Consider the following 25,916-nt stretch of genomic DNA (forward strand, 5'->3'; position numbering starts at 1 on the left):
TGCCACCTCCCCGCCGCTCCCGTCCTCACTGGGCACAGACGCTGTCAGTCATGGCGCGCCCTCCTCCTATTGGCCGCGAGGGGGCGTGCCTAGAGGAGGCGGGGCGGTGGCCGGAGGAGAGCGAGGCCAGTCGGGGCGCGGCCCCGGCCGCCGGGGGGCGCTGTTCGCTGTGCCCCCTGCCCCCCCGCCCCGCTTCGCCTCAGGAGCCTGAGGTGGCCCGGGGCGGCCGGCGGCGGAGCCGCACAGCATCGGGTGCTGTTGAAGCGCCTGTGGAGGCGGTGAGCACCCACTTTTTAGGGCTCGGTAGCCGGGCAGGGTGGCAGCAGCCCGTGAGCGGCGGTGGGGATGCAGCCGGGTCCCACGGGGTGCGCCCGGCGGCCTGCGCGGCTCTTGCTTCGGCGTGCAACCGACAGCGTGAGCTAACTGGCTTCCCACAGGATTTTTTTCGTCTCGGGGTAGCCACGTCTCTTTTTTTTGCATCACTGTGAAGACTTGCCCGTTCTTTGGTCGAGCTGTCACTTTGTTCGAATCATCCATCGCGCCGTTTCTTACTGGGCTGCGAAACGCCCGTGTTGCGTCCCTGCGCGCTCGTGAGAAAACTCGGTGTGAAGTACAATCTAAACAAAGCATTGAGATGCTGAGCTTTACTTATGGCAGGAGAGCTGCAAGGAAAATGACATAAAATGAGCTCTCCACGAAATAAATCCTCTAAAACCTGACTGCTGATACACCCCAAGAAGTCCTCTGCCCCATGTCTATTAAAGTGTTACAGTCCTGGCCTGCCTGGAATGTCGTCTTTGGACACTGTATAACCAGAGCTGTAAATAAACACCAGGTTTACCGGGTAGCTAGGTTACTTTTAAAGGCTTAACTTTTATGTGGATACAGAACAATGCAAATATTGTCAACTGCCTGTGGCAATGCAGCAGGACTACCCGGCAATTTAAATGATGAATAGTAACCCAGGCGACAATTTGCATACAGAGTAGACTTTATGGAAATACTTTTACAAAAATAAAACATATTTTACAAACTTCAGTAGACCATAAGACGTGAAAATCAATAGCTTCTTCAAATATTAATGGTAAGTACTTTTCATATCGCTCCCCCCCTTTTTTTTTCTTGTAATACTTAACTTCCTTTACCTTCCTCCAAACCCAGACCTAGGAAAACTAAAGGAGAAAAAAAAAGACGTACATGGAGTCATGAGACAGCATTTATAAAAATAAAATGGAGTGGCTGTTTTATTTCAGAAATAAATTAATTTCCCTAGTTTCAGTCTCAAACTCAAGGAATGAGAAGTCTTTTGGCTTTAATCACCTTCTGCCTGAAAAAAAGAAAACTCAGAGATTAGGTTTCATTACTAGTTTCACAACAAAGGTTATTCTGGTGTGGGATCCCATGCAGAAGAGCTCTTACATTTCACTCCACAGCTACTTCCCCATCATTCCTTTACATTGCATCTGACCTCAGCTGCATCGGTCAAAAGTACAGCCCACGAGATTACATCAGTGTAAATCTAGGGTGAGGGTAAAATTGGGACAGCACCTCCATGCTCTCCAGTGTATTAAAATACACAAAGAAAGAGAATAGCACTATAAAAATTAATCTTTTAAAGCATCTGAATTTACAGTGGCAACAGCAGGATTACCTCTAAGCATGCCCTGAAGTTTCCAGCAGACTAAGGCAAAATGCAGCTACTTACTGGCATAACACATATCAGAGAGGAAGGGATGTTTTGACACCAGGCCAGAGTCTTAACTCTGATGGGAAGTGCAAAAGGAGCTTTAATTCCCACATAGCACATGGGAATTCATTCTTCAACATCTCATCAAAAAAAGCCCTACATCCAAAAATTGGAATGTAACTGCTATTCCGCATCAGCAAAATATCCACATGACCCCATGCCCTGTCTTTGGTAACGGACAGGGAGTGCTCGTTCCTCGGGTTTGCTCCTCAGGCAGCCAAATGTGCCAGGCTGAACCCATTGTGGAAGGGATTTGAAGCTCTTTTCCTGGAATTTGGGGGCCGGATTCAGATGCTCACTTCATCAGTCGGTGTGTTCATCTTTTCTGGAATGGAAGAAGCAAAGCTACTACACACAGGTTAACTTACCTCAGAAAAGTACATTTGGTTCTGAAAAGGCCAACTGCAACCCAGACACTGTGCCCCAACAGATTACAGAGCACCAGGGGCTTTGGTGATCTTCCATTTCCCCAGAAAGATCTCCTCTGTGCAGTCTTCTGCCTTTCTTTTAAAACCTTGAGTGCCTGTAAGGAGTACTGACAAAAGCCAGCTTCAGCCCAGCCACCTTATCTCCATAGATTCCCCCTGCAGACAGTGGAGGGAAATAGGCTCCTTCTGAAGGTAATGGGGGTACCCAAATAAACTCCTTGTTCAGAAACAGCCTCAACAGACTGCCCAGTGCTGAGGGCACCTCAGGAAATTAGCTTGGCCAGGTTGAAGTTGGCTTTTCTGAGTGTCCTCCTTCCCCACCTGGTCTTTACGCTCCCCCTGTACTCATCTACTGCCTCTCATTTATGTATTTAGGTATTAACTTTTCTGTTATTATCATGTGCCCCCTCCCTCCAGCATTTTTACTCTGTAGTGTTTTTTCTGAATCACCCCCTCCCTATATGGAAATAACATGGTTCAGTGTTGTATCATTTGCAATTGTTCTTATCACTAACAAAGACTTTTCAAAAATTCATTCCTGCAACAAATTGAAGTTCCTGGTATGGTGTATCAACAGGATCTGTCTTCCCACGTTATTTCTAAATGGGAAGTCTTGTTCCATGCTGCCAATGACTTTCTGTGCATTTAAAAAAAAAAACCCACCTGAGCTTATAAAATCATTCATGTAATTTTGTTCCATTTTAGATGTATGTCAATGACAGTCATGCAAATGTAGAGGAGTAAAACTTTTTAAAAGTCAAGTTCTAGTTTGTCTGTGGTGGGTGAAGAACATAGGCATTTCACTGCCCCCATTTTATCCCGACATTTTGCATTCTTTCTAAAAATATCATCACAGTATTTACCTTTAAAGCTGTCTGCAGGAGGGAAACTCACAGACCAGCTCTGCTGTTCTCATGAACAGAGATTGCTTTGTTTAAAAAACTTACATGCCATTAATTTGAGTAATTCTTGGGGCTGAATTCTCAGCTGTGCCCAGGCTCAGTGGGAATAGCGGATGGAGGGGACCCACAAAGGAGTTGTTTGCAGCTTTTCTATCAATTTTCTTTCAGGCATCCTCTTAACTACAACAAGTTGTATCTCGTATTTTCCTTTGTGGCAGTCCTCCTCGTCAGGGTTGCCTTGAATCTGGGAAGTGAGTAGACTGCATAAGGCATTATCCTAGGTAGTATCTGGAATGCAGTCAGCAGAGATCACTGTACACAGCTTTATACCACATTTCAGCTTTTCTGAGCCTGGGGCTTTGTAAACCTCAGTGCCTTGGGGAGTCCCAAGGGTGGTCGGAGGGGCGGGGCTTGCAGGTCACTGTGTGTGGTGAGCACGTTCATGTAGGCTGGGCAGGTGTAACAAATTAAGTGTTAAAAGCCATTCCTGAGTGTTGAGCAAACTTGCATGACTACATCTGAATTTCTACTTCCTATTTCCTCTTTTCAAAGAAAATAAAGGGAGTCTTTGCCCTGCTGTAGACCTGCAAAGGCACAGATATGTGCAGAGCTTCCATTCCAGGGTGGTAAATAATTGGCAGCTCTGCAGCTGTGCTTGCCCTTTGACCTCTCATCATGGCTGGATGCAGGTCTGGAGACTGCCTTTAGTAAATGCACTTCCAATGGTGCCATGGGTAAATTTATGAAGTAGCAGCTGGAAAGAGAATCCCACAAAGTTACCCCTTGTCAAGGTTTCCTGATCCTCTTCCTCTATCCTGAAAAGCTACCTGGGTAGAATTTGATTATTTTTCTTTTTTTACACTTTTCTGGGCATTACCAAAACAATTGCCCTTTGGTGTAGAAATCTGGGTACTTCTGTAGTATATGTATAATTAGTCTGACACTTCCCAGAGCATCACAGGTGGCCATGCATGCTCAGAAGGTAGGACACGTCCCAAAAGTGTTGAGTTTACCCCAAGTATACAGAGATCGGCCATGCATCCTGGGGCTGATGCTCCCTATTTCTATTATTCAATTAAATAACTCAGTTTAGGGCTTAGTATCTTAAACAGCATAGGACCACATTAAAGTAGCTGAAATCAGTATGCAAGAAATGCAGAAGACTTAAGAGGAAGCTGGAAGTCAGATTACTGGAAACTACTAACGGAAAAATTAGAAATGAGGAATGTACTGTCATGTCCTTTGGCGAAAGGTCAGCAAATCAGTCTGCTTATAAACAGACAGCAGCTATCTCTGCTTTACACAGGTTAAGATAATTTCCTACTAAAAGTTATGTATGTTAGCTTTATGCAAATTAAGAGAAATCTATAGAAAAAAGAAGATAAAAGAAGGGCTGTACTCTAAGATGATGCTTTTAGCACTGCATTCACATTTCATCTGCCAATACTTTCAGGTGTCCTTTGGGAGTTAGTTTCCAAACTTGGTTCAGATTTCATCCTTTAGAGTCTGGCACCTTCATGGTGAACTCCAAGCTAATATTTAGAGCTGTGGCATATAACCATTTGTTTTCATTCTCATTTACTAAGAATATGGTCAGAGATTGTGTAATGCGGTCCTATATGAATTCTTTATCTTTTATCTTTGTTTCTTTGCTGACTGTATTGTGTGCTTCAATTTTTTTAAGCAGAGTTTTCTACTCATTATTGTGAGAACCTAATTTCTTTGGGGAGGTTTTGTGTGAAGCTCCCCCAGTAAAGGGAAAGCAGCTCTATACTAGCTTTCCTCAGCTGAAACTTCGGCTCTGATTCCTGCACTATCCTGTGTCTCAGCCCTGGGACACGATGTGCCCAGTTCCTCCCTGAAGGTGGTCAAAGAGATGCATTTTATTTCTTGAGTAAAGCCATCTGGGAGGTCCCACATGGCCAGTGCATGACTTAGATGGCAAACCGCAGTTCCTTCAGCAGTAGCAGTACAGATGGCTGCAATTTTGTGTCCATCCCTTAATTACTCAATGTTTTTGTTCTACAAGGGCCTTCCAGAGCTAATGAGCAAACTGAAATTTTAAGTCTTGGTCAAATGATAATCTAGATGGCAAAAGGCTGTAGAGAAGGGCCATGAGGGCTTCCCACCACTTACCAGGAAGGTTCATCTGCCATTTGGGGCATATAGTGCCGAAACGTAAGTGCAGAAGAGTGCAAGACTAAATTAACAAGTACATAGTGAAGAGTAGGACAAGAGGCATTAACTGCTGAGAACACACCCTGGACCAGAGTGTTTAGTCATAGAGACACAGCTGGGAATTACATGTTTTAAACTTGAGGATGGAAGACAAAGTATTGCTATGAAAGCTCTGAAAATTGAGGGAACAAAGCACCTCACATCTAATAGCAAAACCACCTCCATTTCTAAGCTACAAGTGGGAGAAGAGGAAGTGAGTAACTAGTAACTCTACTCACTCAAGGAAACATGGGTATCAGAAACAAGAACACAGGAACTAGGGAAGTTCCCCACCTTTTTTAGCTCTCTTGAAAGCAAACACAATTACTTGTTCATGGGCACACACAGACTTCTTTGTTGCGTGGTGAACCTCTTCCTTTCATTTTCCAAAAGGCTGTGAATCCAAATTACTTCAGGCTGGAGACTTCTCCTTAACAGTACCTGAAGGGTGAGCCAAAGCCCATCCATATCAGCAGAATGCCTACGCCATGGCTGGATATGAGGCACAGTTAAATCAGGGGTTACCTCTCACCCTCAGTTCTTCTCAGCCTACAGTCCAAAGGGAGGTGCTAAGGATCATAAGCTCTTAGAAGACAAGAATGATAAACAGCTATATGGTCCTCCTGATACCAAAGAGCTTGAATTCACTCTTCTGTCTTGGAATGAACCCCAGGAAAGAAAAGAGCAACATTCAGCTCCCAATTTGGATGCCAGTCCTGAGCTGGGTGGTGGAAAAAGCTGCCAAGGGGTCCTTGCTGTAGTTACTGGGCAGCCTTGATTCTTTCTGCCCAAGTAGCTTCTCCAAACACAATGTGGATGGAAGGTCCTTGGGGAAGATTTCCAGCTATCCATCACCAGCTGGGAATCTGGTCCACCTAGTTAAATAGCTGTTCCTTGCAGTACTCTTCCTACTGGGCATGAGGACTCCTGGGCTGGGAGAAGAGAAGCTAGTGAGAACCATCCAGCATCTGAGTCACAGGGTACAGGACAGGCGGGTTCCAGCATATCCGTAGGGAGAAATACTTGGTATTAGGCCTAGACAATAGTCTCTTCTCCTTGTAAAGTACACATAGAGACTTGAAGCTTTTGCTAGCAGTGTCCTGTCTCTTCTGTTCTTTCCTTTAGCAGTGAAAATTGTATCTAGCACATGACTGCAGTAAAAATATGTGGTTGTTTTACTTTGCCTACCAGGCCCTTGACATAGTCTTGGCTTTGATTTTGTAATGAAAAATGCATGTGTGAGTCACTAATCATGGATTTGGTATTGAGAGAAGCTATCCAGCTAAATGCTCATGCTCTCGTCCCCAGCTCCCATACAGCTGCTGTAACTAAAAAATCCAGCCCAGATAATTTAAGAAACAGGCACAAACCTACCCCTTAAGGAAAGCTACATGCTCTTTAGCAGAAACTAATGGTAAAACACAAACATGAGTCTAGAAGCTGGCTCTAGCTTCCCATATTTGTCCCTGAATCCAAAAAGGCCTTTGCCTAAGCAAGGTAAACCTTTATCTGGCTAAGACAAATGAATATTTGAAGCAGCAAATCTTGTAAATGAAATATCATAAGCCCATATGTTCTTCCCTGTTAGCAACTGTCTTTGATTTGCTAGAACATTTTTCTCCAGAATTGCTGTGGTTTTCAGCTCCAGGCCTTTGAAAAGTTTCTTGACCAAACTTTCTAGAACTAAAACATATTCATGCTGATGTCTGCATGGGAATTTGGCACACCTGAATGTTGGACAGGTATTTGGAAACACTTGTCTTGGTGACTCCAGAACTCACCTGCGCTTCCAGAACTCCAGAGGGCTTTTCCAGGGAAATAAGTTATTTTAAATCTTCTATTCTTTTCTGAGCTACGGGTGACATTTGTAGAGGGACTGTTTCTCAGGGAGAATATATAAACCAGCACAGAGTCGGTGGCAGTTTCTTGTGTGGACTTTGTTCCAAGCCCTTGGCTTCTGGGTCTGTTTTCTCTCACTCTGCTTCACTGCTCCTTGGGAAATGCTTCAGCCCTGGCTAGTCCTGAGCTAGGAGCTCTGAACTGGTCACATAGCTTGTAAATTGGCACATCTTATGGCATTGGATATGCTAGAGAACATGCTGGGGACATTAGTTAAAGCATCCAGAATCCTGGTTTATGATTTACCACTGCCATATGAGGAATGCTTATCCTGAATCTATTGCCCTGAAATCACCCCTGGCAGCAGCTGCAAGAAGTTTCTTAAGAAATGGTTGCAATAAAGCAAAAATGCACACCATCTCCTCACACAAAAATAGCATCTGAAATGTCCTTCTCCTCCTGTTCTCAGTGATTTGCCGGATATACTCTTCTGACACACATTTTATGAAGTCTTCCTTTACAACCTCTTTCTCAGGTTGCCTTCCTCAGCAGGAATCCTTATCTTGGAGAACTTCTATAGCTCATTTCTTCTTTGCAACGTCTCAGTGACTCTGGACAAATTGAATCTCTCTTCTCCCTTCTCCTATGCCTACTCTTAAATGTTTCATTTCTTCACCCCCCAAAGTATTTACTTCTAATTTATTCACGAGATAGTCCTGATTGTGTTTCTAACCACTGCTCTCTTCTTAGGCACTAGCAGAGATTTTATATCGGATTTTGCTGCCCTGGCAACTTTGCTGCATTTTTAAAAAAAATTTATTTCTAAATTCTTCTAAAATGCATTCTTTGGCAATAGAGAGGAACGCTGCAGTAGCTGAAACATCACAGTTTTCGCTTCGTGCTTGTCACAGCAAGGTAAAAATTAACTCTGCCTTTCCAAATGGAAGCTGCTGCTAACGACACAGCGCTCTCTGCTGTTACGAGCACACAAAGACGTTTCAGGTATCAGCCCAGCTGAGCCTGTTGATTTGCTGCCTAACACTGGACTTCTGTTTGGAGAAGTGTGCTCACGTGCTCCCCAACATTCTCCTCTTCATTCACACGTAAGGGAGCAAGACATGGACACCAACTGGATGTACAGTTTTGTCTGTGAAGTAGGATAGATGTATGAAAGGTCAATCCCTTCTCTTCATCTTTCCTTTCTCCTTTCCTCCCAGCTCATTTGCAGTGACATTTCGTGTAACTTTTATTAACACCTGGCCTAAACCATTTCAGTCTCAACCTCCTCAATCACCTGGCACTTCTTTTTTCTTCCATCTTTTTGTGGAGCACTGCAGCTGCTGCATGGGTGGCAAATCATGTACTGGACTAGGTCTTCTCTCTGCACAAAATAGAGCCTTTCTCTTCTTTTTCCCCCGCTATTTTTGTAGTTTGTAGTTGACTGTTTTACTATTTGATGTAACTTTTCTTTAATTTTTAATTTAGCTTTGATTTGTAGCTCTCTAATGGCCTCCTCATTTTCTTTCTTCAGTTGGACCCATTTAATCAGTTCTGTTATTCTTTCCGATACCATTTTTCTTGTGTTTTTTTCCCTTTCTTCTGTCTTCTCAAAGTCACAATTCACTCAAAGACTACTCCTTTTCACTGGAAAAACGCAGCTACTGAGGTCATTGATCATCAAAGGGAAAATGGCTTGGAAGAGCAGACATTTTCCTGCTAAAATGCGTGTGCTCTTGGTTCTGTAAAAGACCACCAAAATGACAATGAACTTGAAACAGGATACATTATAGGAAACAATACATTTGGGAATGAAAATGTGTTGGGTGGCGTTCTTGACACTTATGGCCATAGAAAACTGGTTGCTCTATATGAGAAATAAAGGGAAAGTCATGTACATATTGTTCTGTTCAATATATTTATCAACAAAACGGATACAGAAGTTAAACACACCATTAGCAAGTTTGCTGATGATACCACCCTGGGGGGTGCTGGTGACTCTCTTGAGGGACAAGAGGCCTTGCAGAGGCATCAAGATAGATCTGAACACTGGGCAATGATCAATGGGATGAAATTTAACAAGTCCAAATGCCAGATTCTGCACCTAGGATGGAGTAATGCCAGGCACAAGGATAGACTGGGAGACGACTGCCTGGAGAGAAGCCCTGCAGAAAGGGATCTGGGGGTGCTGGTGGACAGCAGGCTCGATGCGAGTCAGCAGTGTGCCCTGGCAGCCCAGAGGGCAAACCCCATCCTGGGGTGCATCAAACACGGTATCACCAGCCGGTCAAAAGAGGTGATTATCCTGCTGTATTCAGCACTGGTGTGGCCTCACCTTGAGTACTGTATGCAGTTCTGGGCCCCACAATTTCAGAAGGATGTGAATGTCCTCAAGTGCGTCCAGAGAAGGACAACAAGGCTGGTGAGAGGGCTGGAAGGAATGTCCTGTAAGGAGCAGCTGAGGACTTTGGGTTCATCTAGTCTGGAGAAAAGGAGGCTGAGGGTTGACCTCATTGCTCCCTACACCTTCCTGAGGAGGGGAAGCAGCGAGGGAGGTCCTGAGCTCTTCTCCCTGGGATCCAGTGACAGGATGCATGGGAATAGTTCAAAGTTGTGTCAGGGGAGGTTCAGACTGGACATGAGGAAGCATTTCTTTACCGAGAGGGTTGTCAAACACTGGAACAGGCTTCCTAGAGAGGTGGTTGATGCCCCAGGCCTGTCAGTATTTCAGAGGCATTTGGACAATGCCCCTAATAACATGCTTTAACTTTTGGTCAGTCCTGAAGTGGCCAGGCAGGTGGACTAGATGGTCGTAGGTCCCTTCCAACTGAAATATTCTATTCTGTTCTAGTCTATTACCTCTCCACTTACAAAACACACTACAAAAAATTACTGAAGTTACTGGGAGCAATTGGGAAGGCATTCAATTATCATAGGCACTTTACTGTGATGAGCACACTCGATTGCTGATACCACAATGCCTCCTTCATGATTAACCCACCTTCCTGAAGTTGCAGTTTTGCATGACTATATTGGCAACACTCTGGATTACACTGGCTCCAATTCTTAAAAGTACCTGCACTTTTCCCTCATGCATGTAAATACATGTTAGTTACCTAAACAATGCCATTCTAGCAGTCCTAAGGTATACTGAGGTATCCATATGGGGCTGGCAGCTGTGGGCCTGCACCTCTGAGACACGTCCCCTTTTGGAGCAGTACATACCCTAGGAGCATATAAAATGACAGTAAACACCCGTATTCAGGCATCTTCATCTCTCCCATATTGTTCTGACTTGCATTGTTAGCAATGCAGCTCAGCTTACTGTCTTAGAAAACATTAACTTGTATAACCAGCAAATTACTGGCACATTTAAATGTATGCCAGAAGTTAAGTCTGTGATAAGGCTATCTTGCATATTCTGGACAGAACTTCCTAATTATATATGCATACAATTAATACAAACACGATGCAGCATGCAGAAAAGGAAAGAAAAAAAGCTTACATAAGGAACAAGGTTTGCAATTCTCATGTAGAAACAAGAGGCTTTTTGTCTCCCTTTTACTGTAGAAAAAGTGATCTATTTTCTCTTGGTCAGCTATTCCATTATGCAATGTTAGATTTTTAACTACAGGAAACTTCAAAAATCCACAGAGGTTTCTTGATGCCATTCTATGTTTCTTTGGATTTAGGATATTAATCTGAAATAGGAGTGATGTAGAATATATGTGAAAGTATTTAAGCTAGGCTGAGCCTCTAAAAGCTGATAGGCTTTAAATTACCCTGCAATAAATGAATCACTGGCTTCAGAATAAATACTAATGGCCATGGCTTTGCAAAATAGTTTAATACAGGTGTTAAAGATGACTTATAATGATGACCCTTGCTAATGCAGATATGTTAAGCCTATGTTAAATGGGGAAGTGTGCACTGTGCACAATAAAAATCCCCAGCAACAGCTGCCAATCATGTACCCATGAAAGACAATGACCTTTACCCCGTTAGGAACTTTACAATTGCTAAGTATTATTAGGGCAGCATTTCTTAAAATGCAAACTGCAAAGCATCAGAAAGCATTTCAATAAACAACAGCAAACTTCTCTCAGTAGTACGAATATATATGCACATTTTCATAATCCAAATGAGAAAGTGGAACAAAATAGGAGAGTACAAATAAACAGATATTTACAGAACTAAGCCTGATTTTTATCTGGATGTAAATCAAAACCATTGTGGTAACTCTGTAGATGACACTCCTTGGATTTTTTTTCCTCCCCAAAAAGCCATGTATGTGTTTCATTTTAAAAAGGCTGAGAAATACCACACTGAAGGAAAAAAGAACTCTTGAGAAGATTTATAAAAGAATCGCTCAGGAGAAATTTAATTTGCTAGCCTTTTTGGCTAGAAAGATCTTTGGCTTACAGCTGTCAGAAAAGAAAAGAAAAAAAAAAACAAACAGAAAGAAAACAGATGTTTTGTTGAATTTATCACTATATTTTGTAAACCTACAACGTAAGTGGAAAAAAACAGATTGCAAATTGTGCCTGCTACTGTTTTTTCCTCTATTACTAATGCTATGCTATTGTCCTGGTTTTGGATGGGATAGAGTTAGTTTTCCTCCTAGTAGCTGGTATAGTGCTGTGCTTTGGGTTTAGGATGAGAATAATATTGGTAATACAGTGCTGTTTTAGTTGTTGCTAAGCAGTGTTTACACTAAGCTGAGGACTTTTCTGCTCCTCACCCCACCCTACCAGCGAGCAGGCTGGGGGTGCACAAGAAGTTGGGGGGGGGGGGGTGACACAGCTGGGACGCCTCACCCCAACTGACTAAGGGGTATTCCAGACCATATGACATCATGCCCTGTATATAAACTAGGGAGAAAGTTGGCCGGGGGCCGCCGCTTGGGAACTGGCTGGGCATCGGTTGGTGGGTGGTGAGCAATTGCATTGTACAACTGAGCAAGTGCATTGTACAACACTTGTTTTGTATATTCTAATTCTTTTATAATTATTATTATTTTCCCATCCTTTTCTGTCCTAGTAAACTGCCTTTGTCTCAATGCGTGAGTTTTACTTTTTTTTTCCTTCTGATTCTTGTCCTCACCCCACTGTGGGGGGGAGCGATGAGCGAGAGGTTGTGTGGTGTTTAGCTGCCTGCCGAGTTAAACCACGACAGCTATTAAAATCCATTTGGGTAGTCCAAACAAGTCTTAATTGTTTAATAAAGAAATGAATTCAGCATTGTATGAATACTTAACAGACTAATGATCAGGAGATACTCAACCAGCAACAAGAATGTTAAATATGCATACAAATTGTTGTAGGAATATTTAAAGTTGATTCCAACTCTCAGAAACTTAATAGGTACAACAATTTTAAGTACTATTAAATCACTTCTGAGTAGTGAAATAAGTCTAAAAATAGAAGCAGCAAATCACATTCAAGAGCCCTGTAAGATTAACAGTTCATCTACAATTTCATAAAAGGGCAAGAAGTTGATGGACTATGTCCAACAGACTTTAATTTCTGTCAATGCCTCTACACAGGAATCCATGTGAAACCACACTGCTCACAGACAGGGCGCACTTAACAACTAGGCACACAAGTCAAAGTTTGAAAAAGCTTCAACACAGAACAGCTCACATATTCACAAACTGTTCCTCTAAGGTGAGCACTGAGGGGAAAATTCTTGCTGTGTACATTTCTCATTTGTGTATGATGACTATGGTGTCTGGAATTTTGAGATTTAACACACAGCACTGCTGAAAGAAAAGGCAAACACTGCTTATTAGTAAAACTGCTAGCACTACCAAAACACAGGGTATTAAAATGATTACTTGTTCATAAATTGATTACTTGGTCTCGGTTTTGTCTTCCTAGGTGCACAGTGTAATATCGAAAGTCAAAGCTAGCTCTGTACTTTTTAAAACCTTTTGTTTTTCCATTCTTCTTAGATTAACAAGAGTCAGAAGCTACCTAAAATAGCCCATTAAAACATGACAGGAAAACCAGAAACAAACTGCAAATTCACTCTTCACCACACAGCGCAAAAATCATGGTCACAGCTTCATATTTAATGTGGAATCACTTTAAGTATACAATATTTCAAAAGATCCAGAAACTGGTTAAGAGTTAAAAGCCAGCAGAACAAAAATACAGGAAATCCAACATACATCTTTGACCTTTTAAATCCTGAATTTTAGAGTCACACGCCTGAATAGACAAGTTTGCTTTATGAGGAAAGAAACTTTGGTATGGAGTTGAACTAGCCACATGAATAGCACCTGTAGCTTTCAAAATAAATAGTAATGGCTAACTAGACACCATGGCAGCAAGATAGCCTCTTAAAAAAAGACTAAGAACAAGCATATGCTTGGAGCTATGCATGAAGGCTGAACAACACAAACTAGTGCAATCTTTTTTTAAAGTAACTTTAAAGCATTTCTGCTTTCTGTATTTCTGATGCTGAAATTAGTAAGAAATCTTTCCTACAATGAGAAAGCTTTCCTTTTATTTGCTAACCACTAATAATCACTCCCTTAAAAATTGCACTCCGATGCTTGAAGAACACTGTATTATATTTTTTAAGTCTTTAGACTCCCTCTATTTTTCTAAAATACTGTATTTTTATTCCATAGGCCCATGCTGTTAGCAGTTAAGTGTTGCAAACAGAAACATCCCCCTACTCCAGGAGTTGCTTACTAAAATGGTCAAAGATAAATTTGACCTCAAAATGGAACAAAAGGCTTTTTTAATAAATGGTACCAGAAATAACAAATGATCTTTGTAATGTGCGATACTCTCCTACAGCCATCGATAAAGTAGTTACCGGAATGTTAGTCTATGTTAATCTATGTCTTATGGGTTTGCAACAAAGCTAATAGACATTGAACAGAATGAGTGAAACTTCAGTTTCCAGTGTATAATGAACTTTAGTAATTTAATAAATTTTAGTTTTTATTTGTGTATTCCACTGTAGTGCTGTGACAACAATCACACCTGTGTACCAGAGCATACATCAACAGTATGATGTAACTTTACTTACACCACTGCTATATTTAGCTTTTTGAAAGAGACATAAGCATACACTATGGCCACATCAAATAATTTTCTGGGTTTTTTCTTTGATAACCTTCACTTTTTCAGTAATACTTCACTTTTAAAATTTGAATTATTGAAAAATCACAGAAAGTTTATACAGGAATAGCTATAAGGAATAACCTCACAGGCACTGATAGGACAAACATTTATTTTAAGGGCTGAGAGGCATTAATATCATACTGACAAAGTTGACTGAAAAGAATGACTAACTTTGTCTGAATGGGAAATGCCCACTTTTGTTTGTATGTTGAGAAAATAAATTCAGAAAGTTATTTTTTGGCCTTGCTATGTCACAAAGTCAATCATACAAAGACCTACGCATTTAACCTAAAATCATAGTTTTAAAAGCCCTTCTATTAAAAACATCATGCAAAACTTTGATCAATTATGCAGCTGCTTTAAAACTGTTGCAAGACCATACTGTATATATTAGCTTTTATACTGCTAATGCACAACTAACAGCAAACTTGATTAGATTAACACAAATTTGTCTTAATTACACCGTTATATCACACTAAGGAGACAAATGCCACAAGATTGGCAAGAACATTTAATTCTGAGCACTCAAATGGCAGGATAATTATGTGTTGTAACCCCTTCACATTTAGAAAAAAACATAATCCTGCAGTCTCACTTTACAAAAAAAGTTCTGTAAAATATTAATTGGGAGGGGAACAGTTTATACTATCTAACAAAGTAACTTATACAACTAGTGTCAAAGGCAAACAAAACCCCTTCTAAATAAAAAGTCAAAATACACATAGCAACAGAAGCACAAATGCTGCATTAAATAGTCAAGATAAGAAGACAACACGCTTGTTAATAAAAAAGACAAAAAAAAGAAGAAAAGTTACTAAAGTTAGCAACACATTTAAAGAAAACGCAGTGAGGGAAAACTGTTTTTTCCTACAACAGAGTTTCCATTTGCAGTCTTTCCATCCATAATTTGTCTGGTACAGTACATCCATTAAAATATTCAGAATCTCACAGAAGACCTAGGTTGTTCTCTTCCAAATCCAATTCCCAATTTGGTTTTGGATGTTTTAAACAGACATTATTATGAATGAAGTAAAAGCAAGGCAACAAATGGACTTTTTATCACCTTCGATCTTAGCACTGATGACAAACATTTTTAAAAGTTATCATAATCTTTTTTGTCTTTTTTTCCCTCTGCTTCAAATCCATCAACTCCATCACTGTCCCTTCTCCTTTTACGATTATTATGGATGTTGAAGCGTTGATTCATCTGTGGTAATGGATCCATTCCTAAAACTTTGTGTATTTGACGGAATGCAAGGAGTCTCAGTGCAAACTAGAAAAAGGGTAGAAAGAAGGTATTTCTGTTAGAAACAAATGTAGATTTTGAGTACTTTGTCAAACAATTAATGAAGAACGTTAGCGGTGTATGATATTATCCTTAGCTCTCATTATCCCCTCTTCCTTCCCCCTACGAAGTCAACACAATAAAACGCGTGTGCCACATTTGCTGCTTCTGTACAAAGTACATCATCTTAGCTTAAAAATAATGTACATGTATGTGTTTTAGCTGCTGGACTTGGACCGAAGCAGCCAAGGCTTCTCACATGTCCCATTGCATGTTAGTAATCTTTGGCAAAAGGATCAAATGAAGAGGTAGATGCAGTAACCTCTTAAGCTGCAAGTGTGAATGGTCAATACTGTAAATGGATACAATAAATATTAAAAATTAAACTTACACAGATTTATTTATAAAATATTAAATGCCAATGTAATTTTAAATCTTGTAACATACTGCTGTAGAGTGAGCATCTTTACAGATATATATAGATGGGAGTGCTTCAAACTTTTCAGGAAAATATGTTAATTTTAGTGCAAAAATGAACACTATTATACATCCTCTGTTGTGACATGTTAATTGCCTAGCTTAAGTCTGATAAGACCGGACTCTTGTATTATAAGATACAAAAATTAATGTCCACCATATAGCTCCATGTAAAAAAACACAAAAACAAAACACAAAGCAAACCAAAACCCACCCCAAAACCCAGCCATCAAATTTAGTTACTTCACATGTTTCCTTACCTGTGCACTTGAAGTAATATCCTCTCGCTGCTGATCTGTCATTACAGCAAGTGTATCAAAAGGATCTTTTTCACAAGGGTCCAGAAGGCCAGGACCACCTACAATGGTTAGGCTAATTAGTAGCACATCTCCACCTTATTTCAACCAAGATTAGATATTTTACATTAGTTAAGCATAAGTATACAGACACTGATCAAATGCAACTTGCCTTTAAGGATGATTCCTGAAGATATACACTCAAAAACTCTTCTCAGTGCATCCCCAGGACTCTGTGGTCCAGTAGCGCTGCTAATTGCTTTTTCCACGAGCAGCTCCATAGCCTAGACCAACAATAGGAAAATCCAGCCAATTTAGAAGACTGATTAAAACAGAAAAAAGCTGCTACTGTTGTTCAGTACAGAACTTCTGAATCAGGAATTCTGAAGAACATTACACATCATAGAACACTTCCAGTTAAAATGGAAAAAAATCAGTATTTTATAAAGATGAATAAAAAGAAAGCTGGTGCAAGATCAATGTTGAGTACTGACACTGATATGCTGCTTCTCATCACAAGTCGTTCAAAAGTTTAGTAGAAATTTATACAGTAGTAGCCCATGTATGTAAGTAGACAACTTGTCCAGCCATTTTTTGAGAGGGTATGAAACATGATGGGTCATCTAAATCTGTCAGCCACAGGAATAAACAGCACACAGTATAGCTAATGAAATTAACAGGATGCTATAGAAAAATAAATTCTTTCTACAGGAGTACAGAAACTTAAAGTATCAAAAATGTAATGATCTTTTAACATTTAAGTGGTTACTACTTCTTCAGTTTAGCAAAACTGAAGTTCACAGCAAGTTTTCTGTGGTTATAGGATAACACTAACTCAGATGTTAAACAAGTGTAAAAAAATCTTGATGATAAACAGGTTTTCTAAAATTTATACATTATTTGATATTTAAATGGTTCAAATTATTAGCTGTATTTTAAATATTGTTTTTTCTGTAAATATTTCTACTGTTTACTTTTAGTAGACACTATTTTTTCCAGAAAAACCCATGAAAGATATTTGTAAAAGTAAAGAATAGCTTTCCTTAGGTTTTTTTCAGCATTAAATAGATAGTTCAATAGTGCCTCCTTGGCAAGTTTAATTCTCAAACAATGTGTCTCTCTTGGTTCTTTGTGGGTTTTTTGGCCCTCCCCCTCACCATCAAGTTTACAGTTGTTCAAATTTTTACTTTTACTTTCCAGGAGTAAATGCCTATTGTGATGCATGCCAGTAACTACATGCAGTGTTGATTACAATCCTTTACTAAGGGTGCCCATTCCTTTCTATTTTAGCGCCATTTAACTGACAAATTTCAATTCTTGAGCATGGTATTTCCATATTCCCACAGTATCACTCAGGATTTAGCAACAGTAATTTAGTTGCTTTCAAGTATGATGCAAAATACAGCACAAAAGAAAAAAAGCAGATCATGTTTTTCCATTTATTCAAGTCTAGTTCTTTTGGATCCTCATACACTAAAGTCTAAAACTTAATCCTAGGAAAATGTCAACTATGATGCCCTGGTGTTTATGTGCATGAAAGGCTGGATTTCAAGTTTGAAAAACCAACCTTGAATAATAATTCCTTCTAACTTGTAGGAACTTGACAAAATTATCCTAATTTAGTTTTTATTTTTAGGTACATGCAGAGGGTGCTACTAATGTCTACATTTAGACTTCCTAGTATCTTCTATTTTTACAACTACCTAGGTTCTTTTTGAGAAGCTCTGGCACCTCTTTGGTTTGTAACAGGCTTCTATAGCATACAGGTTAGGAGAAGTTCTGTATCCAGAAAAATATATTCCTTCAATCTATGAAATTCCATCCATGACTGGCAGAAATTACATATATTTAAAATCACCATTTTCATTCTGTCATTGTTTTCATCAGTAAGACTTTGCCAATAGGCCAAAAAACCAGCTGACTACACAGACTTCAACGTTGATCCATGTCACTGACAATGCATCAGGTACCATGAGCAAATCTGGAATCACTTTTGGAGACAAATGAGACACAGCTAGGCCTGACACACTGCTTCACACCTTTCTTCCCTTCTGGATGTGCCTTAGAGCAGATAATGTGAGAAATAAGAAAAAACATGCCTTGTTCTTCATCTATGTGCCTGCTGTGTGTTGCAATAGTTCTAAGGATGCTTTTCTACAGGTATGCAGGGTTTATTCCTTGGCAACTCAGTATCATAGTGATAGTAGGCACTTACATACTTTGCTTCTTTTAAGCTATGTTTGTACACTGTATCTTTCAGGAAATGTCGCACAGAAACTGGCACTAAATTTTTTTACTTTAACTATTTAAAAACCAGAAATAACTGCCTCACATTTTTTCCAGAAGCAATAAATGTTATCAGAAGTAATTTCAGAAAATTGTCTGCAAGCTTAGTACGGTTGTAAAACATTTCTCGTTGAAATAATGCCAGCTGCTCAAACTGCCTTGACAATGTTAGTGCTCTTTCTGCCAAAACTGAGAAGGACTCAGCACAGTGCAACAGGATTTGGTCTGTGAAATGTAACAGTCAGAGCTAAGTTTACTTCCACAGGATACCTGTTTCAGTGAACAACTGTTAATATTTGGAGCACATGTTGCACTCATGGAGGGCATCATTTAAGATAGTCCATGCAAAAGGAATGCTCCAAGAACACTTGGCTGCAAGAATTAAGAGAGGTAACCCAATACAACCTAGAGATTTAAGTGACACTGATTAAAATGCTAATGGTGACACATCCACACACTGTACTGAAGTACTGTAGTATTTCATCTTGCAGAACGCACATATTAACAAACACAGAAATTACTGTGATTTATTCTTTCAAGTAGCCTTTCTGTTATCACAGAACTATCTGGGCACAGTTGAAATTTTAAGTAGGTTTCAGTAAACTCCAAGCAATTTGGAGTAGGTGGTTAGAAAAAATTAGATTCTTTTATACAGAGTAAAGGAAAAAAATGCTAAAATCTAGAATAAGAATGCTACCCCCAAAGAGTACAAAAGAACAAGAATATTCCTTTTGGAAAAAAAAACAAATTCCAGCTCCAAATGACAAAATCTCAGAACATTTTTAGAGGGAATCTGGATTATTTGTCAGGGGAAAAAAAAATCAAAAACCCCAAACAAACCCCTACATTTCTTCTTGAAAAAGTCTACATTTAAAAACTGTAGTAACACTTCCCTATGCTTTATTTGCAGTACCATGTGTATTAAAAAGACTCATTCAAAAGAACATTACTCACCCAGCTTGGAAAATCAGACCAAGTTGGAACCCGCTGACAGAGGTCACGAAGAATACGTATGATAATCACACAGGACTGCAGACCATTAGCTCTAGCCTTGAGAGCAATACAAAATCAAATTAATTAATCCCAGCACCTACAGCAAATAGGACTTGTTGAAAGACTAAAACACCACTGTTCAATGGAAGCTCAGATACAAGATTGAAACAAATCATTCTACAACTTTATTCCATGAGCTGCCATTTACAGCAGTATTTTATACAGGGTTAGTAATTAAAGGTGGTAGAAGTCAAAGTGCACAGGTTATACAAGAATAACATTTCTTGATCCCCTATACACTTTGACCTATGTTCACTTGTAACAATAAATACAGTATCTTTCTATATTAGAAATAAAAAGGATAAAGTAAAGATCTAAGAAATAGGTATAGAGACTGAAAGGTCAAGGGAATCTGTTTGGTTTCTTTATTGTGCCTTTGCCAGAATGCAAAGTCACTAAACCAAACAGTTGCTTCTCACCTTTCATTCCCTACACTTAATGCACTTAAAGAAATAGGAAGAAAAAGTCTTAAATCTAAACACAAAGCTTTAAACACATATTCCATTATTTAAAGCAAAGTTACTCTGCAGCCTTATGGAATATATAACAAATATACAACATATGATCACCCCAAGCGAGTCAAGCTTTCAACATCGCCTTCTCAATGACCAGAAAAAAAAATCATGTCAAATGAGCAATAACTGCATAAAGCAGTTCCTCCATACTCAACCTTCTACATTTAAATTTAGGGACCAGAAAATAAGTATTATTAGAATGAACAACGCTGAGTGTTTTCACACAATTAAACATTTATATTGCAACTGAACTAATCTCTCATAAGGCTACAAGAAGAAAGTAAAATGATGTTCCGAACCTGGAACCACTTAGCGTGGCGTAGAGCAGCCAGAGCGTCAAGGCATTTTTGCCTGTCCAAGACGTCCGGTGGGTCTTTCACCATACCCGAGGTTACATCTAAAATGGATTGAATTGGCAAAATGCAGTGAGGAATGGGTGTTTGACCAGGTGAGCACCACACTTCCTTAAAGTAGCTTCAATGTCACACATGCCATTTAAAGTTTAAACCCTTGAACAACAAATGTAAATGTTCAACAAAAGCCATTCAATTAGGATTAGGGCATCAACCCAGTATGAAAATCAAGAGCATATTATACTTTAGCTCTGAGGTTATTTTCAAATGCATTGCGGATTATGCAATGCGTAGTACTTCTTTATTTAAGCTAACACTGAAAAAACACGTATCCCCTAAAATTAAATACTGAAGGAAGGATGGTTGGACACAGTGCACCAGCACAGAGAACACAAGACAGAAGGAACACAAAAATCCACTTTAACCAAGTAGAAACATTCCAACTTAGTTTCTTGTAAATTTTAATGGTCACTATTGGGACCTGTTCTTAAAAGAAAGACTAAGTATAACAAATCTTAAAAGCACTAGATGTTTAGTAATGATGTTATTTTTATTATACCTTAAACTTGAAATTATTTTGCTTTAAAAACCTGACTAAAGGAATGTGAAATGTTCTTCAATATTACAGCGTTATGTTACTTTCTAGTACCTCTCTCTTACTCATATAAATAAAATTCCTTGGCCCATAATATATGTGCTCCAGTATCATTTTGGATGCAAGGAAGGATCTGAAAAGGGACTGCTTTATTTAAGATTCAGCAGGAAAAAGAAAAGCAAGGAATAGTTTAAAAAAACAAAGCAGAATGTCTGAAAGATAAAGAAAATACAGTAAATCTTGTACATTTAAATGTTCAGAAAAGGATTTAATTACTAAGCTGATTGCTTTGTTACCAAAAAGGAAGAGACCACAGGCCCTTTGGAAGTGGTTTAATCAATGAAACTGGAACCACTGAACAATGTGAAATAGTATCCTTGGGTTACTTAAAAATTGTACAGATACAATGCTGTGATCAGCTTTAAAAGTTCTTTGTTTTACTGATTATGAAAATGGCTACTGTGAGTAAGTAATAAAGTATATTTGTAGCATAACTGGTGATACACCAGATAAGATGAAACAGAAAGTCCTCACTCAATGGCACTCATTTCACAGGAGCTGGCTGTATGGAACAATATAGCTTACTCCAGCAAGATATAAATTTAGGTAAGTCAGAAAATAACATTAAAAAAAATATTTTCGGACTCACGAAACATGCCCGCAATGAGAAGCTTTTAGGCATGCTGCAGAAAGACAGCTCTGCAACCACCTATTTTACACAAATATGAAATAAATATTAGGATGCTTTACTATATAGAGAGCTAAAAAGCCATGAATGAACATGGTGGTACAACTTTGCAATATAATAATTACATTTAATCTGAAGTACTACATTCAGATTTGAGCATTTTTTATAGGATAGTCCCATTGCTCTGCACAGCGCTAAGAGGGGCAGGATTTCAAAGTAAGAACAAAGCTGAGAAGAATATAGGTATCTTCCCACACAGATACTCAAAATTATGGACTATATGTTAAAGTGGAAAGATGAAAATCTGCACTAACAAGGCATTTACAGAGCAAATGAAGACATTTAAAGTGGTACTCCTTTAAGACAAAATAAAACAAACAAACAAACAAAAAAACCCCAAACCAAACCCAAACCTATACAAGAGAGGTGCCAGGTTAAGATAACTGATGGAATGAGTACAACCTGGATGTAAGAGACAAGGAGTAGAGAAAACCCAGAGCAGGAAAAAAGTGACAAAGGTTGAGAAATTAAAAACAAAAATATGGGTTGTTTGGCTTAGTAGCCTAATCAATCGATTGTTTACATTCTTCTAAAATTAATATGCAAATAGGTGACACTGTGCAAACTTTTAGCACAATAATTCATTACATAATTTGAAACTCCAATTACTTCTAGCTCTGAAAAACTTCAATTTGGAAAATAGTTTTACTAAAAAGAATTACAGTTTAAATGCACAGAAGAGAATTTTACTCAGTGCTGGAAATGTCAATCTAAAATGTGCTTCTAATACATATCGTACGAACACCCTTGAAACTTAAAAAGACTCTGAAAGTCAGAAGTTGCCAAGGCATCTACTGCACTGAGAATACACTGACTCAAAAGATGTATCAAGGAAACTCTTGTAATATTTAATCTGTGGATTTTTGCATCTGTTTCACATTTCAGGATTAACCCCTTAAAGACTATTTAACTAAATTCAGATGCCTAACCTACCACCCTGTTAAGCTAAGACAAAACAATGAATTAATTTACAAAACAGAAGCATTAATTCTTACCCTATATAACTTAATTTATTACTAGCCTAAATATAAGGGGTTAATCTTCAGTTAGACATGCTGTGTCCACACTACCTCTTCATTAAAAGTTAACAGGTATATAAATTTCAGTGAGTTTTATTATGTGAAATACATTTTACCCAGTCAACTATTTCAAGACTAGTGTGAACACTGCTTAATTCTAGGAGAGAGACAAAGACAAAAAGAAAAACAAAACAAAACAAAACAAAACACGAAGTAACAATAGATGCTAGGACTATGCATCCAAACCCCCTCCTTTGTAAAGCATGGCAGGTGTGACACTGAGCTTTAGAAAACCTTGGTCAAAAATCCTTCCGATGTCTTGGCAGCAACCCCTGACAGGAATCAAGTCCCTCTGCTAGAAGGCTTTGGACCGGGGCTGTTAGCTAAGGATAAAAAAGACACACGCGCACACATATATGTGTTTATAAGTATGTACACTTTGTTTGCTGAAGGAAAGATTCCACAGCAGGGGTTAGAGCACTTTGAGTATATCAGATTCGGTAAACTGTCAAACGCACAATACTGTAAGAAACAGTAGCTATGCGGTTAACAATTTTATTTCACTGTATTTTTTTTTAGCCTTTTATCATGTAATGGGATTATGACACATCAAACATGATTCTACTCCATGTGCAAGTCTCAGTCTCATCTTTACTCAAACTGGTTATTCCGGTAAAGCCTTCCTTGTCACCTGAACTAGCTCCCCAAGCGGGCTAAAAAAACCGAAAACTTTAAACCATCGTAAGACACAGAGCATGAGAAGCTGCAGTAAGAAAAAACACAAACACGTACTGTTACTCTGCAGCAAATAAGCAGCAGTCTTCGTATAAGGCCTTCTTTGCTGCAATAATTTGCAATTCAGTCTTCTATTTGCTCTAGTTTCAAAGTGAACTTTTCTGCACATCCATTTTATACTGCTCAGTGTCTTGAAGAGAAATCTAACTTGATTTTGCTTGCCTAGAGGCAGTACTGCATTCAGCAGTGAATAAACTCACAATGATCATTTTAACTCAAGTGTGGGTCAGACAAAAATACAGATTTGTTTCCTTTAGGTGGCATAAATTAAGGGATTGATAGTAGTAATTTGAAATTTATTTTATTTTTAGTCCATATCATAGAATTTTAGGCCAGAAACCACTGAACTGAAATTGAGTATTGTGGCAGGAATCAGTATTGCACTTTTGCACAGTACATTAAGATAAAAACATGGTGTTTATGGTTAACTTCATTCAATGGTTAACCTAATTCAATAATCAAATCTTTTAAGTTAAAGTATTCTTTACAAACTTAAATAATATGTGAAGTCGTATTCAGCACAAACCAAGAGTCATGTTAGGCTTAGACTGTCAAAAAAGTAAAATTGGTTGGGTGTGACAGTACATGTACAAAGCCTTTATAGCTAGGAATAATATGCACAGCTTAAAAATCATGTACAAAGCACTCTTAAAGACTCTTCAGAAGTCATCCAAACCAGAGAATGCATCTTGAAATTTTCTTTCTGATTATGAAGGACGACTTTGTTAACACAGCTTGCTTACAATGCACTAGTCACAGCTACAGGACATTTACTAATGCAATATAAAAACCTCAAGTATTTTAGAGGACATGTAATGATGAGATGAAATAAAAAAACCTCCATGGCTTATATAAATACGTATATACACAAGCACATGTATACATACACACATACAATTTTTTTCAACCTGCATATGAGAAATGTTAAGATAGCCTCAGATTTCCTATTTGTAGGTTCACTGTCAAACACCAGAACCCTGTTTGCCATGATCTCTTTCAACTATGAAAATACAGGATTAAAAGGAAACAAAAGTTAATTTTATCTGACCCGTAAACAAAAAGAACCGATGTACTGCAGACATTAATCATGCTTGTTGGCTTAAAAGCTTTTGGAGCTTTGAAAGTGTTACAGAACAGACCCTAAAGCAACACTGCTGGCACCAGAGAAACTGCGGACTTCAGAAATGTAAATTGATTTACAAGCTCCACCTTCTGCTTCAGCTCAACGACAAAGCCATTTCTTATTGTACTAATCTGGGTTTGCCAGTTGGATAGAAGACTGATTGTAAAACCAGGAGCCTAAATATACTCAGAAAGCACTCCAGACCAAAAAGCAACCTCAGAGACCTGGAAAAAATCGCATTCTCTTTTAAAGTTCGAAGCACTGTTATCATCAAAAGTATTATAAAAGTGCATTTTAAGTGGCGCTGCTATTTGGAATGTGTAAGTGATGGCAATACTGATCCAGTTTAAACCCAAAACCATGTGATTTGATTTTCTAAAACCATACAATCTTTCTCTTAGGGCAAGACTGCTCTAGAAAGCCAGTTTATAGCCACTTGCTATGAAATACTTAGTTTTCCACATAATTTTAAAAGAGGGGAAAAAATAGTCAAGTTTGTACCTTTTCCAGAAAGCTGAGGTTGGACATAAAGTTAGAAATTTTAAAAATTAAATAAACGCATCATATAAGCATTTATTTTAACCAACTGCTCTCTACCAAGACTGGTTGTTGAAAAACAAGGTTTCCGATCAAATACGTGTGCCAGCATGTTGCCTTCCAGGACCTTAATGCCATCTTAAGCAGAATAGATAAACATAAAAAAACGGGTGAGAAAGAAGTAACATCTTTAACAACTTCCCAACCTCCATCCCTCATGTTCTCCTCCCGAATGACTGGAGATGTCAGTGTGATAGTCACTTGCATTTTGGGTTCCACACATGAATTTAAAATTATTGCTGCTTCTGGGACTGCACACTTGATATCGTATTTCTCAGGACTTATTACCTAAATATCAAGAAACAGAAATTTCTATTAGCATGTGGCCAATAAAAGTATGGGGAAGAAAACGGATTTCAACAGTCTTTTTAACAGAAAGACAGAAATGCAATATAATTATATAAAGCAGTTACCTCTGTATTCAAAGAAACCACAGCATACATAATTAAGATACATATATGGACTTACATACTGTTTCCAAATCATTAATGAAAATACAAAGCAT

General features: G+C 38.8%; 1 protein-coding gene across 5 annotated transcripts in view; it reads right to left on the reverse strand.

Moving 5' to 3' along the window:
* Positions 1 to 13,182: 13,182 nt before the first annotated feature.
* Positions 13,183 to 25,916, reverse strand: part of ZFR (zinc finger RNA binding protein) — a 48,200-nt gene continuing 35,466 nt past the window's right edge. For 4 of the 5 annotated variants that reach the window (XM_010563971.1, XM_010563972.1, XM_010563970.1 and 1 more), the window contains 6 exons: positions 25,558 to 25,699; positions 20,481 to 20,578; positions 19,568 to 19,663; positions 16,500 to 16,611; positions 16,292 to 16,389; positions 13,183 to 15,542 (listed from right to left, as the gene is read on the reverse strand). In XM_010563971.1, coding sequence (XP_010562273.1) covers positions 15,363 to 15,542; positions 16,292 to 16,389; positions 16,500 to 16,611; positions 19,568 to 19,663; positions 20,481 to 20,578; positions 25,558 to 25,699 — 726 coding nt within the window. In that variant the 3' untranslated portion in view covers positions 13,183 to 15,362. Of the gene's footprint in view, positions 15,543 to 16,291; positions 16,390 to 16,499; positions 16,612 to 19,567; positions 19,664 to 20,480; positions 20,579 to 25,557; positions 25,700 to 25,916 lie in introns of those variants that run through there. The other variant, XM_010563974.1, reaches the window with a different exon arrangement.

Source organism: Haliaeetus leucocephalus, unplaced genomic scaffold (genome assembly GCF_000737465.1).
Source record: "Haliaeetus leucocephalus isolate CR32 unplaced genomic scaffold, Haliaeetus_leucocephalus-4.0 Scaffold174, whole genome shotgun sequence".
Lineage (NCBI taxonomy): Eukaryota > Metazoa > Chordata > Aves > Accipitriformes > Accipitridae > Haliaeetus > Haliaeetus leucocephalus.